Source organism: Rhinolophus sinicus, linkage group LG01, assembly GCF_036562045.2.
Source record: "Rhinolophus sinicus isolate RSC01 linkage group LG01, ASM3656204v1, whole genome shotgun sequence".
Taxonomy (NCBI): Eukaryota; Metazoa; Chordata; class Mammalia; order Chiroptera; family Rhinolophidae; genus Rhinolophus; species Rhinolophus sinicus.
This window is the reverse complement of record NC_133751.1, coordinates 54,823,529-54,841,683: the sequence shown is the minus strand read 5'-3', so window position 1 is coordinate 54,841,683 and position 18,155 is coordinate 54,823,529. Positions and strand designations below refer to the sequence as shown.

At 37.9% G+C, this 18,155-nt stretch overlaps 1 protein-coding gene across 1 annotated transcript in view; it reads left to right on the top strand.

The window, feature by feature from the left end:
* The first annotated feature begins 1,949 nt into the window (after positions 1-1,949).
* FGF12 (fibroblast growth factor 12) overlaps positions 1,950-18,155 on the top strand; it is a 519,345-nt gene continuing 503,139 nt past the window's right edge. Inside the window, exons 1-2 of the mRNA XM_019723113.2 lie at positions 1,950-2,083; positions 2,250-2,392. Coding sequence (XP_019578672.1) covers positions 2,380-2,392 — 13 coding nt within the window. The 5' untranslated portion in view covers positions 1,950-2,083; positions 2,250-2,379. The remainder of the gene's footprint in view (positions 2,084-2,249; positions 2,393-18,155) is intronic.

Here is an 18,155-nt window from a genome sequence, read left to right as displayed (position 1 = left end):
TGGAGAAGACTTGAAAGGTAGTTTGGATCCAGATAATGGAAAGGTCTTAAATGTCAGACCACAGATTTTGTATTACATTTGATTTATTTTCTATTTAATAAATCATTTGGGATGTTAAAATTATGAATAAAATAATAAATATTCATGAACTAGGAGACTCTCCCTGTGCTTGTTCACTGTAGATAAAATGGGAGGTGCTGACATAAGAAATCATCCTGGAGCAGATGGCTTGCCTCTGCCTGTGAGGCAGGACCCTTAGGTTCTGAGCCGGTTTTGTTCCACTATGTGACTCTTATCAAGTCAAGTATCCTCCCTGCCTCTTATCTGTAAAATAATAAATATTAAGGGTATGTATATAGATGGACTCTAAAGGTATCTCCTTTTCTAAAACTTTTCAGAGGGAAAGAACATGTAATATGGTGCAGTGTTAGGAGCAAAAGTTATTTATTCCGATGCAATAGACTATTGTTCTTAAGGAACAACTCTCAACTTTAGCCTATTTCCTAAACCTATAAAATTCTAAAGAAATCCTGAGTTTTGTGGGTTTTCTTCCAAATATTTACTTGGGCCATGCAATTGCAGAGCCTAAAGGTTGTGTCCTGTGTAATCCCACATGCCACTGTTTTAATTCCTCAGTGCTGCGTGGAGGCAGGCTTTGCTTAACCAAGCAGTTCATCAACAGGAGTCCTCTGCTAATAAATGTCCAAGTCTGGCTGAATCGTCATGATTAATATTTGTAATCAAGGCCTTCAGGCATCAGAAAATCCCAGGATGCCTTCTGAATCACCAGAAGATTGAATTATAGTCAGCCTGAGGTTTCTTGTTCAGAGTACCTTTTATTGTATTTCAATGTTTTGAACATTGGGATTAGAAATCTACTGTGGAGGGATCTTTGTGTAACCTGGGGTGTGTGATTAATCTGCATGCCTCTCTCCTAGCCATTCCAGATAACAGAGTTTTCTAGAGTTGTTTTTATGCTTGAGAATAAGACTTTTATTTTCAATAGATAATATTCTCTCAAGTGGATTTGGATTACTGAAAGAAAAAAGGTAGTAGATACACATTTTTTTTCCATATTACACATTTTGCAGATAAGTTACACATAGTGTGGGTTTTAAAAATACTTTGATATGAAAGTCGTATTGCAAGGGATTTTTGGCTTTGCACCCTTCCCTAGAGCCTTTTACACGAAAAACCCTCTTCTTCTGAACCTTCATAAAAATGCTTATGTATACAGTTTTAAAGTACTTATTCTCAATAAGGTGCCTTCCCGCATTTCGGGACTCTACTTCTTGGTTTATTGTAGGAAAGAAGCTATAAAGAACCTCAAAGTGTCCTCAGAGGTTTTGGTTGGAAAACTTTCCAAGCCTTGGAGCCTGTTCATGGAAGTTTTAGGGTAGAAGCTAAAGGGATGTCTGGGACACAAGAAAACTCAAGTCTGAGTAGCAAAAGAAGTGGGAGAATATTAACCTTTGGTAGCTCCAGGACTACTCCCACCCATATCTGAAAACCCAAAACAGAACAAACACAAGAATGCAAAGAGAAATATAAAGACATTGGGGGAAGTGAGTGGCTAAGGGAAAAGCATACATCTGAAAAGTTACTGCAGCAGCTAGGAAGAGAAACCCAAATTAAATTAAATAGGACTCTTAAATCCCCTCGTTTTCCTTGTCTTCTGCTTTCTGAATCAAACGGTACCCAGGTCAGGGACCGTAGTCTCCTCTAAGATTTCTGTAATACATTCTGGAAAATTATATGGGATTAATGCACAATCCCAATCCAATCCATTTTCCAGTTTGCGAAGGAAATCCAGTCCGGAGTTTATTTTTAGCAGCGCTTCCCTGTCACCGAAGGCTACGGCTCTTCAGCGAGGATAACTGAGGACCGTATTGGGGAAAGAAGGAAAGGGTGGGGGGGAGCGAGGGATAGGGAGGCGGTGAAAAGGGGCGGGGGGAGCGCTTTGCGCATGCGTGCCGGCGCCCATGCAAATCTGTACATCCAGAGAGCAAAGTGGGATGATCTGTCACTACACCTGCAGCACCACGCTCCGAGGACAGCTCCTGCTTGCAGCTTCCGGACTCAGGTAAAAAAAAAAAAAGAAAAAAAATCTGAGCGGGCACTGTGCATGCATTTCAATGCCAGATGTGCGTCGTAATCCATTCCCTGTAGAGGCAACCTACTGCTGCTGCAGCTAAGTGTCCTTTGGTGGCTGATTGCAGCTTCAGGGTTTAAGAAATCCCATCTTTCAGGAAGCCTGAGGGGAAGGAAGGAAGTACGGGCGAAATCATCAGATTGGCTTCCCAGATTTGGGAATCTGAAGCGGGCCCACATCTTCCGGCCAACTTCCATTGAACTTCCCAGCACTCGAAAGGGACCGAAATGGAGAGCAAAGGTATGTGGCTACCCCCTTCGGGGGACTTCCCATTGCATGTGCGTGTGGCCAAGGCAGTCCTCAGCTAGGGGACTGCAGTGTTTGGGGAGCGAGCATCATACTAGGTCGATAGGAGGAGATGCTATGTCCGTTGCAGCACCGGGGAAGTGTGGCAGGAAGGCGACTTCTTTTTAACTCCCACAGCTTAGAAGACAGTGTTTAATACTCCATCAGTTGCGTAGTGAAGTGTGATGAGTTGTTTTTATTTTTCCTTTTGGGGTGGGGAGGAGAGTCTTTAGATGGTGGGGGAAGAGAGATGTGTGGGTAAGGCAATTTCTTTTCTGTAGAATGGATGAGCTCAAATAAATATATTTCATTTGCTTTGCGATTGCTGACAGGCACGTTTCTATCTGCTATCCAACAATGCATTGCTATAAAAAATGTTTGGGTTTCTCCACCCCCACCCCATGAAGATGGTATTTCTGGGTGTGTATGACCACATCCTACTGCATTTTCAATATATATCAGCAGAGAAATTGGGTCTATTTGAAACAGTGTGCGTTAGAACTGACCTCTAAGAAGAACAGTGTATCGGAGTACTGCTCGGCTCTCAAGCATGATGCATTTACTAGTTCTGGACGTGTATATATTAATATTCTCCTCCTAAGCAATTCTGTATAATGTACATAGACTAACTGGCAAATGAATTGTAAAAATGAACTTCTGATGGCATAGTTAACACAAACAAAATGGCTATTAAAATTGTAGCATTGGATATCTTTTGGGTTTAATAACTCCATCTATGCAGGTCTCTTCTTCCTCCTCCTCTTCCTCTTTCTTAAATGCCCCCCAGGTTGCAAGAGCCTTGAGTGATGTGGTCATATAGCCAGTAGGAATATTGGATGTATTTAATTCTGGTGAAATCAGAAGAAATGATGTCAACTTTTATGAAACTATATTCATTACCCAGAACTCGGAGAAGCTATATTTGAAACAAGGTTTTATTTTTAAACCAGAAATGTCAGTCATTGTGGTAATGTTCTCAGGATCAAGGAGTGGTGGTGGGTTACCTATTTTGGGCTGATTAATAAAATGGAATATTGAATGATAACAGGCATATATTCAATAAGATATTTTAAGTATTTAATTAGTAAAGTATTTGAACCTAGGCAAGCGTTTTGAGTACGAAAAGAACTGAATCGACATGGATTCAGACTAGCTGACAATTTTCAGTTTAAATAAATTACTCTTATGATTCCCTGATGGGCATTTTTATAACTAACAATGATGTACATATCTGAGAAAATACATGTCTATAAATATACGAAGCAATATCTATTAACTCTATTGTAGAATCCATTTTAAAATGAGATGCCAATCTTAGCTTATAGAGGTCTGTGATATTCTAGTTGATTAAGTATTTCTGGAACATAAAATTAATGACTGACAGAGAGAGTATCATTTTCCTATAAAACAAGTTTTGTTTTTTTTTGTGCTTAGATGACACCTGCTATTTGTTTTTTTGGCAAGGATTCTTGTAACAGTTTTGCCTCCAATTTATGCACTAATTTCTGGTCCATCTTAAAGAGGATGTATCTCTTAGCAATATATTTTTATTTCCATCCATCGCCCATAAAATATACCACATGTCACTCAAAGTTCCAGGTGGTTTATATCTCAGATTGATAGAAGTAGAGTTCTAGCCATTCTGACAGTCTTGGGAGTTTTGAAAGCAGAACGAATCTGAGAAATACATTTGAGAAGAATCGGGCCAGAACTTCTATGCCTATCTAGATAACAGTGATACAGGCATGAATCACAGCACTGACCAAAACACAATGAAGAATTTTGCCCCAAGTCAGTATTGTGGTCGTTTGCAGATGTACCATAATTGCCTCAGGCAAAAGACACATGAAAGCCCTTATGCTTGTTAGTTCTTGGACTTCCTTTACAAAGCTGAATTAGCCCGGTAGTGATTACATTAAGAATAGCTAAATTTTTAAACATTGGTCTCATTTTCTAAGTCGATGCAAATGACACAACTAAAAGTTGTAGCTAACCTGAAATTTTTATTATAGAAGGAAAAATGAGTGTATCGAGAGGAGTGTATCTGTACCCTACTGAAATTAGTGCATCTTTCATACTTTATGCTGTCATGTACAAACTTGTTTCCCCAACCGATTCAAATCTATTTTTAGGAAGACAGTCTCAAATGTAAGTACATATAACTATTTTTTTCTACTGGAAACTCTTTTAATATAGATTCAAAGAGTATTATGGCATGATTCAGTTGAGGGTTCAAGAGGTTCTCTATCCTAGAAAAAAAAATCTAATGGCCCAATTAATCTTGAATCCTATTGCCAGCATTTAACAACACTCACATTACCTCCAGCATTTGAAAATCTTTCTTAACACACTTATCCGACTTTCTCCAGCAAGTTGAACTTCAGTTATTTACAAATAAGATTAATTTTCGTTTGCTTCATTACTTATTGCTTTGCCTCACTTGCTGTCATCCAGGATAAAGAAGAGGAAAATAAATCAACTGACTTAGCCATAATTCACGATCTAAGTTCTGTGATCTTTGTGCCCCAGGGTGATTAATATTGCCTCGAAGGTTTGGGTTGGTGCACAGTCTGAACAGCTTTGACAGAATCTGTGCCTTGCGGTGGTTCACCGGCTTTGCTGCACGTTGGATTCGTCTGGCATACTTTTTGAACATCTTCATGCCTGGTTGTGCCCCATACCAATTTCAGCAGAATGTTGGGGTGGAAGAGAGAGAAAGTTTTTAAAGATCCCAGAAGCAGCAATGTTTGGGAACCACTGATGTATGCTCTTGATAATCAAAATGTAGTTTAAAAACTAGCTTTTTAGAACTGCAGTATCTTGATCTTTGGCCTATTGAATCAGTATCTGATTTTTAACAACTCCCCAGGTAATTTTTATGCATATTAACATTTGAGAAGCATTGATTTAGAGTGAGAAAACAGGCTTGTTCTATCTATCTATCTATCTATCTATCTATCTATCTATCTATCTATCTATCTATCTATCTATCCATCCATCCCCCCCTACCCTCTTCCTCTTTATTTCTCCCTCCTCCCTACTATATCACATCTTTCTTTGTCTAACTAGGTTCTCAACATCAGGCTGGCATATTAGAAACACTTGTGGAGCTTTTAAAGCATAAATATGCTTAGGCCACATCTATAGACATTCTGGTTTAATTGGTTTTGGAGTGTGACCTGGGCATAGGTATTTTTTGAAAGCTCCCCAGTTGGTGCTAATGGGTAACTAGAGTTAACCACTGGTCTAGGCTCTTGCTACTTAACGTGTGGTCCACAGACCACATTAACAGCTGCATTAAAGCAGCGTTAACATCATTTGGGAACTTGTTAGAAATGCAGACTCTTAAGGCCCTGTCCTGGACTTGCTGAGTCAAATTTGCAGTTCAACAAGATCTTCTGGTTATTTATACACATAACAAAGTTTAAGAAACATTGGTATAGAACTTAGGGAACTGATTGTATGTGAGAATGACATCACTTGAGACACTTCAGGAGAGATTTGATATAATCCCACTAATCTATACGGAAGCTCCTGGATATGTAATCATGTTATAGGTCTTCTAGTTGCTTTAGGACAGAATAGAAATGAACGCAAAATAAATTGCTTGCCTCATGATTAGATCAGAGAACAGACTCACTTTAAAATATCCTTTCTGCTCTGCTATAAGCCATTTACTTTTAACTCCTGATTATGTTTAAATGCTTATTTTCTCAGTAGATTTTGAGCTCCTGACAATGTCCTGATATTTAGCAATAATAGTATGATATTAGACTTCTTAATCAAGGTACATTTTAACAGAGCGAATATACTTTTGCCCTTTTCCCATTGCTATCTGTCTCTGTTCAATTCTTTTGAGATTCATTTGATGTGGCCCTTGCTCTATAAAACCTTCCCTGACCTTCCAATAGCTAATTAATATTTTATTGACATACTTTATATGATCTAAGTACTTGTTTGTCTCTTGCATATTGTATTTTTTTTACAATTAGCATTGTAGTTTTTGTGCTTTTTATTTAAACAAATGTCTATTTGAGCACCTGCTGTGCTCCCAATGTGCTTAGCTCCGAGAATATAAAAGAAAACTAAGATGCAATCTCTCATCTTAGAAATCGCGTATCTTCAGTAATAGATTAACCTTCTTGTGTGCATAAGATTCCTGCAGCTACCCAGGTGCCTGCCTCAGAGAACACATTTTCATTGATCTATGTGAATGAATACTCTAGGGGTGCAGATTATGTATGTTGAATTGAATAACATAGCCTTAATTACTTTATCGTGTCATGTTTTTGCATCCAGGAGACTGTAAATTGGGAGAGGCAAAATAATTTGTCAACCAGGAGGGCTACAGAAACATCAGTTTGATTCCAGAACAAGGAGACAATAACCTGACCTGTTTTCTCTATAGAGAACTGCACATATGTGCCCGATGAAGATTCCACTCTGTTCTGGGTTTCTCACCACCCATGAGAGTCGAGTCAGGGCGATGAGCTAATGTATTTAAGGCATAAAACAGTCATTTCTCTGAAATCAGAATGGTTCACCCTGTAGGAGAGAAAGGAAATGTCTATATAGTAACTCGTCTAGTGAAGTGGAAAGTGATTTCAAGAAAAGCTACTTTATAGTTAAAAATGAGAACTAAAACACTGACGCCATTGTGATGGGATAAGTAAAATACAATGCAGTAAAAATATAACGTAATAGAACAGGCATTGGACATAAGAGATCCTTGTTCTTATCCGAGCTCGAACGGCGTTAACACCATTAGACAAATTACTTTCCTTCTCTGAGGAAGGAAACTCTTTTAACATAGATTTGGATATGATTTTCTATCTCCCAACCCTTAAATATTTCCTTAAATATTACAGGACATTCCTTTTATTTAATTCAATATCATTACTGAGTTGCCACATTGTTTCAGGCACATTGTTAAGTGTAGGGGCTAGAGATATAAATAGTGCATTGGTTGCCCTCAGGGAGCTTACAGTCTAGGGATGCATGATCAGACTCAAGAGCTGTGGATTTCTAACACTGCATGCCTTTTCTCCATTTATCTTTCAGAGTCCTAGTAGGTTCCCCAAGAGGCTAGAATATAAAATCATGTAGGACTTAATGACCACCACAGAGGCACTTAACATTCCACAGCAATAATGCCTGTCTTTTGTTTCCCTTTTGGATTCTTTAAACAAAATTGTTGTGTGGGAGGATTTGAACTGAAGCTAAGTAGCTACTCTAAAAGCTGTTCCAACTGACTAGCTACCTGCCTAGTAACCTGTTCTCCGAGTCAGGTGGCCATTATGAGGCTTGTTAGCATTAATAATGAGTCTGGAGGGGACCCTCTAGTTATCTCCCGTCATTCTCTTATCCCTGTCCTTTTATGCCTTTAAGCTTCTGACATACGGACTCTTCTGGGCATGGTGTGTTGTGCCGAAGTGATCACTAGTGGTATATTGGATTTGTTAATATTTGGTTTCCTGATTTGTCACATATAAACAGCCATAAATAACTTTCGTGAGACACTTTGTATTTTTTCAAAGGGCTTTTAATATATGTTATCTCCCTTAAAATTCTGTGATTAGACATTTTAACTTCATTTTATAGCTAATAAAACAGGCTCAGAAAGCCTAAGTGACTTCGGCAACTCATCTTATCTTTGTTTTTCTGTAAAATAAGAATTATTATCCTCTCCTCAAGCCTCGTACTATGATATCACGATTATGAAATTAAACTCATACCAATAAAGCATTTTGAATTCTTTAGAATCACAGCCTTTCATCATTATTAGCTGTGTTTGTCTTTTCACTAGACTGTGAGATCCTGGAGGAGAGAATTTGGTCCTCTGCCATCTTTGTAGTTTTAGCAGCAAGCGTACTGCGTAGACACTCAACAAATCATCTCCATTGACTTCCATAAAGGCTTGAATTTACCAAAAGGGGTCTCTTTTGAGCTTATTTTATATTTTAGAGAGTAACTGCTGGAATACCTGTATTTGTCTCTATGTTGCAAGCTTTAGTTTCAAGGCAGTTATATAACATCTTGGGGGTTTGGGGATGGAGGTACATTGGGTCAAGCATTATACCTTGGATGGGTTTAAAATATAGACTGTGTCAAATCTGTCCACCAACAGTGATTCTCAATCAGGGGTGCATGTCAGAATCACTGGGCACCCTGTGGTACATGGGACTCGGATGTTTAAGAAGCACCTCAGGTGATTAGGATGTAGTCTCAATGATGAGTCAATAGACCAGCTCCAGTGTGGTTACTATGAAACCGTGACATGTGCCCATGTCCCAAATCAGGGACACCAAGGAACTCGAAGTGCCTGTGCCTTGTTTTTTTTTTTTTTTTTTTTTATTATCTTCTTTAGTGTTAAGAAAGTACACATATAGAAGAGAGACCTAATTACGGTGCTACAGGCTTGGGATAGAAAATAGACATGTAAAATAGATGGGGAGTGTCTGAGGCTAAGATGACACATTGTTTCCCCAACGTTTTCATCCTCATCTCCTTATTAGCATCCTTGCATGCAGAGCATGGTGGGATTTTTTCCAGGATCTATGTCTATAGTTCTAAATTTAGTTTGCTCCTCTCTCCAGTTACTTTTTGAAGCAGTTTCTGTCTCCTTGTCTTTGGGAATGTGGAACTCCCACCCAGGCAGACCATGCTATTTTGGGGCTGCGATGCAACTGATGGTACCGTGGCAGAAGTCCCAAAGGACACCTGTTGCCTCTCTACAGACCTTTTCTTTTTTCTTTAGCACACACTCCATCTTTTTACCTGAAACAAACCCTTCCACCAGCGATTCAGAGAGGACAGATAATTGAAAGTGGGGCTTTAAACTCTGTGAAAGAAGTAAAGGAAAGCTGCTATTCTGCGGTTAGCTTTTTGTTTCTCTCTTTTTGTGGACTGGCCATCGGCCAGAGAAGCAGCCCAAAGGGACTAAACTGCAGAAAAAATATCCAGAAGCTCTTAGAGGCCATTCAGAAGATGACGAAACACATCAAAGATTCCCCTAACGAGCAGGCAGGAGGAAGCAACAATGACAACCTGCCAATTATCCCTCTGTTCCTATCCCATTCTTTCCTATACTTGTTACCCATGTGAAACAGTGAGCTTTTTCTCAGATCCTCAAATACTGCTAACATCAAACAGGTCAAGCAAAACCTTAGCACGAGGCAAATTGGGAAATTGCTTTTCAGCTTTTTGGAAACTGAAAATCTAGATATGTTTCTGACTTCAAGAAACAATGTCAGGATGGTTTTGCCCTTAGTCTCATTCACATATGAAATTGGGCTTAGAGACTCTACAGATAAGAGAAGTACACAAGATTTACTGCATGTTCATCCTGATTGTTATATCTGGAGAGTTTAAAATTAGACTCTTTAAGCAGTTTTCTCCAAAGGTTCTTCTTTCATTTCAAAATATTTTCGACATTTCCAGCGTGATTTAAAATTGAATTTGGTTCACTTCTTTCTCTCTTCTGGAATGTAAAGGAGAAATATTTGCTATGTGTCAAGAGAAAGGTTGCCATGTAAATGTCACTTTATTTGCAAGCCTACACATAATTTAAAATGAGGTGATACGGGTACTTTTTACTTACGGACCTTGCATCAACATCAGTATAAAAAGCCAACTGATAATGCAAATATAGCAAAACCCTCAAGAATACTGAGGTGAGGGAGACAACCAAAGCAATTTTAAAACACAGTGATTGACTGATTTCACAAGCAGCATTTATTGAGTATCTACTATGTGTTAGATGCTCTAAGGCCGAGCTTTGCAAACTGGGGTTCTACATACTGGTGGCATTATGAGATTGTATACTTGGGGGATCCACTGAGGCATAGAAAACATGGTGCCTGTGCTGATAAAATAAAACTAATATTAGACTAATATTTCCATAAGCTAGAAAACCTGGGTTCAGGCAGCCCCTCTAATCAAGTGTGGAACCTGGGGAAAAATCTCTTTCTTCTTCTCTCTGGAACTTAGTGTCCTAACCTTTTCCAAAAAAAAAAACAACAAAAAAAAAAACAACTCTATTTGCCTATTGATTTCTACTTTTTTGTTACAAAGAAACTGCCTTTTCAGCTCATTTGTATTCTTCCTTTACTTGATCCGCTTTAGACTTGACATCTCCAGAAAATAAAACAGGGGGGTCATAATCATCACATTAATTTTTAAGAACCCAGTCAGTGTAGGGGTTTGAACTAGCTTTTTAATGCTATGAGTCGTGTGAGTGAAGTTGTTGGGTCTGTAACTGGTTTGAGCAATTGAACTGGGTTGAACAGTTAATTTGGTTCCAAGTCAGAAAACACTAAGACTGGGGGGAAATTGCTACTTGGCTGAACTTTGGAGATTGCATGACTGTGAACACAGTAGAAGCCCAAGTATATCTGAACTGATGGCTGGCTCCAGTGGCCTTGTGGAGAAGACCCTGACTTGAGAGTCTAGAGATTTGGATTTGAATCCTGATTCCTGCTCCAAATCACTGTGTGAGTTTGAGCTGGTCAATTCTTTTCTCTGTCCTTGTTTCTTCACTTGGGAAACAAGGGTGATTAGAAGCAACATGTTTTTCACCTCTAGGATGGCAAGAACCGGCATTTGTGAGGTTTTTATATAAGGACAGTGGATATGTTCTGTGTAATGATTTATGGTTGGAGCCTTTGTATCTCCTATTTCTTTGGCTAACTCAGTGGCATGTTTGCTTAGCAGATTGTTCATCATGATTTTGTAACTTTTTTTACCCTCACATGTGTCTTCTTTACAATTAAGATTAGTTTATTTATACATCACTTATATGTGAAGTTGATTTTCTTCTCTCTCCCAACCCTCAGTAACATATCTCCCCTAAAAACAGACAAGACAGACAGAATAATGTCAAGAGTCCAAATGCTGAGTGCTTTACTGACATTATAGAAAGGAGCTTTGATTTTCTTTTAGTTCTCAATCCTTAGCAATACATTATTCAAAAATAGTTGCCCTCAGTACTTCATTGTCTTCAAACAATTTAAAAACCAATAATCATCTTTTCTGATGTTTGATTGGCTACTGATCATTTAGAAAGAAGAAGCATTTTTTTCTTATTTTTTTTGGCTTCCAAATGAAAGTTTTCCAAAATCCAAAGCTTTCATGGTTAATAAGCTGAATTTCTTGATTGTGCAAATAATAAAATTTAGTGATGGGGTGAACTATTTAACAGCCTTTAACATGTTTATGAACATGAGTTATAATCACAAATATGATGATAATTATATTGTGATATGGTGGTAATTATAAAAAAGTGATGGATATATGTATTGATTACAATAATGTGAAATTTGTATGTCCATGGACAAAAAGTAGATGGTAATATGCAAAAAGTGGCAATATTTGGATAATGATGATTGGATTATGAGTGGATTGTTTTTCTTTTTCAAATCTTTTATCAATATTTTATTAGAGTTTTTAAATAAAGCATAGTACAATAGGTATAAGGTTCAGTTATAAACTTTTAAACAAATCCACTTAACTGAACTCAAGCAAATCTCTCATGCTTCGTGGTTTCATGCTTTATTCATGTGAAACATTGAAAGGACATTTGAGGAGATAACTGAGTTTTTTGAAATAATGCTTATGTAGCATTTACTGTATACCAAACAATGTGTTTTACATATATTGACTCATTTAATCCTTATAGCGATCCACTGAGGCAGGCACTGTTGTTATCCCTATTTTAGGGAGCAGAAAACGCAGGTAGAGAGACATTAAGTAATTTGCTCAGATCACACAGCTAGTAAATGGCAGGTCGGCACCAGAATCTTTGAGCTTAGCCACTAGTGAACATCTAAGGTATACTGTTTCCAAACCTGACAAGTCAGTTAACCTTCCTTAGTTACTGAAAAATGAATCCAGCTATGTACATATACTTAAAATTTAATGTACATTTTATTATCCTTTGGGATGCTTGATCTCTACAGGCTCAGTCTCCCCCAAACCCTGGCCCAGTGAGAGCCAGCTATCAGGTGGGTTCCCGCCAGCTATCAGGTGGGTTTGAGAAAGATCCCATGGCTCGCCTGTGCCTTAGGTTGGCTTCCAACCCCAGGGGCTTAAGGAAAGTAAGCATGAAGTTGCGATTTCCTTTTCTCACCTCACCTTGAATAGCTGTCAGTCCTATCTGGGAAGCTTAGTTGTATGGTAGAAAGATTACAAAACTTGAAATCACATAAACAACTAGAAACTTGATAATACTTAGGACTTGGGTAAGCAGTATCTATGTGTCTTTGCATCCTCATTTGTACAATTGTGCTTTTAAGATTAATGGGACAAGTAAAGAGAATATACCGGGAGTGCCAAAAAAATGTGTACAACACTTTGGTCAACGTTGCTCAAGCAGTAGTTCGCCGTAAACATAAGTGTCTGGATGCTGATGGTAACCATTTTGAGCACCTCTTATAATTGCAGAAGTCAAATGAGACTTTTATTCATCTTTTGTTATTGGTCTATATTGAGTATTACAATTTTAATACATCTTTCCTTTCTTAAAATGTATATATATATATTTTTGGCACCCTCTGTATATAAAGAACCAAACATAAAATCAGTACTTGATAATAACACCTGCTGCTTTGGTGGTTGTTATCTGACCCTTAGGCTTACTACTTCCTCATTCCTACGTAGGGGTGGATTCTTGCCTTTGACTCCTTACCACGATGTTAGCCCCTTTGCATAGAACTAGATGCACCCTTGGTATCCTTTGCACCACCACATGCGACAATCCGATGCATGGCGACATTCCTACCTGATGCTGGAAGCTGCTGTCTTTCTTACTCTTACCACTATATTCCTTCCTGCCCCTATCATTTCCCCTCCTCCCTCCTTTGACACTAGCGGAGATTCATCTAGAACTGATTCCATTTCTTCATACTTTTCTTTGGACTGCTGAGCCTTGCCTGCTCTCATTTGTTGTCTACATCACCTTTCCTAGTTCCGGTTCACTCATTTTTCTCTGTTGGAACCACCAGAAAGCCACACAGCTGTGGTATGTGGTTTAAAATGATAGTTTTTAAGACATACTGGTTTGTCATACTATAAGAATTAGAGTAGTGACATCAATTGATTAATCCGCTGATCTTTCTGATTTGTTCTCTACGAATTTGTTCCCATTGTCTGGCCTAAAATGAAATCCAGTTTCCTGAGTAAAGAAAACTTGTCTGTTGTGATAGGAGTGTTGACATTGTTGATTAGGTCCAGGAGACATTCTATTGCTTATGTCCGAGCAGCGAGGACAACTTTCTGCCCAGTGTGCATCATAATAATCTGTGTGCTTGTTCAAAAGCAGAGTTTGGGGTTTCACTCCCATACTTTCTGATTCAGTGGGCCTAGTGGCCCCGAGAGTTTGCATTTCTGGCAAGTTTCCAGGGGGTCCTGATGCTACTAGTGAAGGATGATACTTTGAGAACCATTGGTATAGACAACCTACTCTAAGACTCTCTTGTGCTTGGGTATTGGATCTAGAAATAAATGTGTATCTTGCTGATTATTGAGGAATGTTAGAATAACGGGTCATGGGGTAGCATTCTTGTGAGGGAACGCCACAGTTTAAAAGAGGAAACACTGCCCACAACCATACTAGTTAGTTAATTAATATAAAGATCCATGTTTGGATGTAACCATTTATCTATGTCATGCATATTCCTTTTCATTGGGACTAGACATGGAAAACGACAATTTCTGACCTCATGAAGACCTCACAGACTAGCTTTTGAAGATAGACACAAACAGAAGCCTAGGAAAAGCTGACAGCTGGCAATGCATGTGAAAATTTAGATGAAATTCTACATTTACTTTTGCTATCATATCTTCTGTATGTGGATTGCTCTGACTAGGTGTTATAGGCCAGGAATCAATGAACAAGACAAGGCTTATACTCTCTACTATCACCAGATATAAAAATATAATCTGCGGGAATACAGAAAAAGGGAGTTGGCATTTGAACTTGGTCTTGCAGAAGGGATGGGACCGAAATATTGGAAAATAATTCCAGGCTGATGGAATAGTATAAGCAGAGGTAGAGAGTCATTCAATAATATACATGTAGCAACTAGGAAAAAATTAAGCGACTAGTTAATTCATTCATCTAATAAGTATTTGTTATGCTGGACACTGGTATAAGTGCTGAGTATAATAGTGACAAGACAGCAGCCCTACTCTCATGAAGCAGGTAGTGTTGGGGACAGGATAGAGTGAATGATAAATCATGAAAAAAAGATTGGGGAAAACTGTGGAGGCCTGTTACAAATTATATAAGATAGGTGATATATTAAATAATATAATTGTCTTTTAAAAATTAGATTCCCAGGGCTTTTAAAGCACAATTCTACTTGCAAAGCTTCAATTATTTCCTAGCTTTTCCAGACAACATGGACTGTACAAAGCAAGGATGCCTGTAAGCACCCTGCCGTGGCCAGAGGAAATGCTGCAATCCCGTGTTTCACTCTGTGACCTGCCGACCTCTGCTGCTGACACATTTCCCTTGCTTAGTGGAACAGCAAGTTTCATTTCTGTTCATTTTTGGCTCTCCATCCCTCAACATTTTTATGTTAAAACTTATAGGTTGATATTTTAAGGAAAAGGTCCAAAGAATCTTTCTGAAATGTATTAAGTTAAAATGTTGCTTATAAATTATTATCAAGTCTCAGAATTATAATGATAGGGCAAAACTATACAAGTACATTGCATTTTACAATTATGTTATATGAAGTTCTTCAAACACTCCTATCCTTAAGTATATGAAGACTCATGTAAGAAATATGGTTTACTTCAACTTTACCATTATTTCTTCAATGGTATATTTTGACATTCTGGCTGCTTTTCTTTAGAGAAGACAGAAATTTAAAAGAGCAGTTTGTGAATCTAATTCTGGTTTTGATTTTTGTCCTCTTCCTAGCTGAAGATATTGGGCAAGGTTCCTAAACTCCTTAACCCTAGATTTTCTCATTTATTATTATTATGGAAATAATAATAATATCTATTCATAGAGTTCTTTTGAGGATTAAATGAGATAATATATGGAAGCATTTACCATACTACCTGGCATATATTAAGCACTCAATGAAATATAGCTATTATTAAGTATCACAAAACTACCTCATTATAAATCCTCTGGTACAAAATCATAGCCACAGGCTTTTGCTGGTACAAAATCACAGCCACAGGCTTTTGCTGAGTCAGATGGATTGAGATTTGCTTAATTGTTTACGTGAACCCCAAGTATCATACTTCCAGTCTGAGCCTTTAGTTGTAACTCAACATAGAGCTGTAAAATACAGTAACCCTACAAAGACGTTGCTTTGGATCAAAGTCTTAAAACTGTTCTAGGAAGACACTGACAAACTGGACAGCCATAAGCAATGGTTGAAACCCAGAATACCACATTGTACAGAGAAGGTCTCAGCCTGGCTGGTGAAAGATTTATGAACCAGATTTTTAAAAAATGAGGGTCAGCAGATGATTTTCATCAAATAAGCATAAGGAGCGGTTAGACAGATGGCAAGGGCAGCCTTATATTTTCTCTGAGCAGCCTCTTTTGATCTTGACTGACCACTGAATCATGACTTAGTAAAGATATGAGGGTGTCGGAGAACACACTGCAGCCTCCTATGCTACTCATTCCTTCAGAAGTGTTGCTGGATCAAAAGAGGTACAAAGACGATTCCTCATGAATAAAATTTGATGATTTCTTCCTCTTTCTTTTTTTTAAATGTTATTTTTATCACATAGAAAGTATATTATCAAAGAGAGCAGTTCATGTTCCCTCCCTCAATATTGTTTCCTCCCCAGAGACAATCACTTTCAACTCTGTTTGATATTTGCCTCTGTATTTTAAATAATATTCTCTTCTTACTGCCTCTCAATTTCTCAGCTCTATTTTTGATGTCCCACTATGGAAATGAAGTTTTTATCTCTCTCTCATCATCACAGTCTTACCACAGGAGGCATCCGTTCCATTCCACCATCTTCCCAGGGCTGTTATATTGCTATTTGGGTTAGATCAGTATTTAGTAGTTACATTATTTTGACTAGGCAAATACTTTTCATGATTACTCCAAGTTGAACTGTGATGACTCTTCGTTTTCTCTTAAGATTTTGTTTGGTCCTGTGGTTGACAGTCGTCTTGTTTTTTGTTTGCTCATTTTCCTACATACTTTCCACTATTTAGCTCTAAGTCTCTGCCAGTGGTCTGAGTCTAATGTCAAGACATTTAGATGGACAGATTTTTAAAATCAATTTCACCTTTCAGTACTCTCTCTCAGAACGTCTGACTACCTTCTACATGCATGCCCTGTGCATTGCTTTGAACCTGGGATCTCCCTTTCCATCACCCTGGAAAATCTCTGCAGGTCTCTGCTCCTATCTCTTGTTTTTTTCTGGATCCTCTCTATTCTTTCATAGTTCACTGCCTTATTTTGGTGGGGAAAAAAAGGATACATAGTAGTTAATTTTCTGGGGTTTTGCGTATCTTACAGTGTCTTCATTCTTTCCTTGTATTTGAATAGGTTGGGTAGGTATAGAGTTCTAGGTTAAAAGAATTTTCCTTTAGAATTTAAATGGCACCACTATAATGTCTTCTCCCTTCCGGTTTTGTTGTTCTGGTCTGATGTTGCTCTGATTCCTTACTTTTTGAACATGCTTGACTTTTTGTTTTTGAAAACTTGTACGAGCTATACATTTCCCCAGAATTCTGAAAAGTTGTAAAGATTTGCGTTTTTGTGGTTTTATTTTCACCCATTATGTTGGGTATTTAATAGGCTTCTTTAATGTGGAAACTCATCTTCTTTCTATCTAGAAAATTTTCCTGAAGTTTTTTTTGTGATGATTTTTTATTCTGTTTCCTCTCCTTCTCCTTCTCCTCTTCTTCTTCATTGTTATTTGGTTTGAACTTTTTGGAAATCTTGTTACTTAGATATTGATATCCTAAATTTATTTTTTAATGTTTTTATTTTTCATTTGTTTTATGTCCTATTTTGCTTCTCTTTTGCATTTTCCCTACTTTCTAGGTGGTAAGCTCAAATTTACATTCTCATCTTTCTGTTAGGTTTTGTATTTTTATTTTTGGTATCAGACTTTTGGTTTCCAAGATCCTTATTTGTTGGTTATCTTTGAATGTCTGATTTTATATTATGCTATCTTGTTTCACTGAGGCAATATTTTCTAACATTTTGCTGAGAATATTAATGATATATATTTTTAAATTTTCATATCTTTTAATAAGCTGCTTGTGGATTGTTTCGATTTCTATCTTTCATATTAGGGACTTTCTGCAGATGTTTTTATAGGCAGTTATTTGTTCATATTTAAGAGGGGGTATGGGGACTATAAAGGTTACTGGAAGCTCTTTGTAGATGGCTGGGGTTTGTTAACAGGGATCTTAGTTTTAGGATGATGTTGGTGGGCTTTTCATTGTGGAACTACTGATATCAGTATCCTTGGGTCTTGCCCTTATTATTTACAAGATTCCTCAAAGAAGGCTTTCTCCCCCCCGGATGGTAAAGACCTGGCTGCCAGGGTTCGATGGGTCTCAGCAATCATGAATGTTCTCTTAACCTCTCAGTTTTCAATGTGGTACTTACTCTACCCCCAGGACAGGGAGCTTCTGTTCTGCCCTCTACAAAGAGGAAATGTCCAGTCTTTTACTAGATGCTCAATGTTTAGGAGAGGGTTTGAGATTAAAATGCCTTCT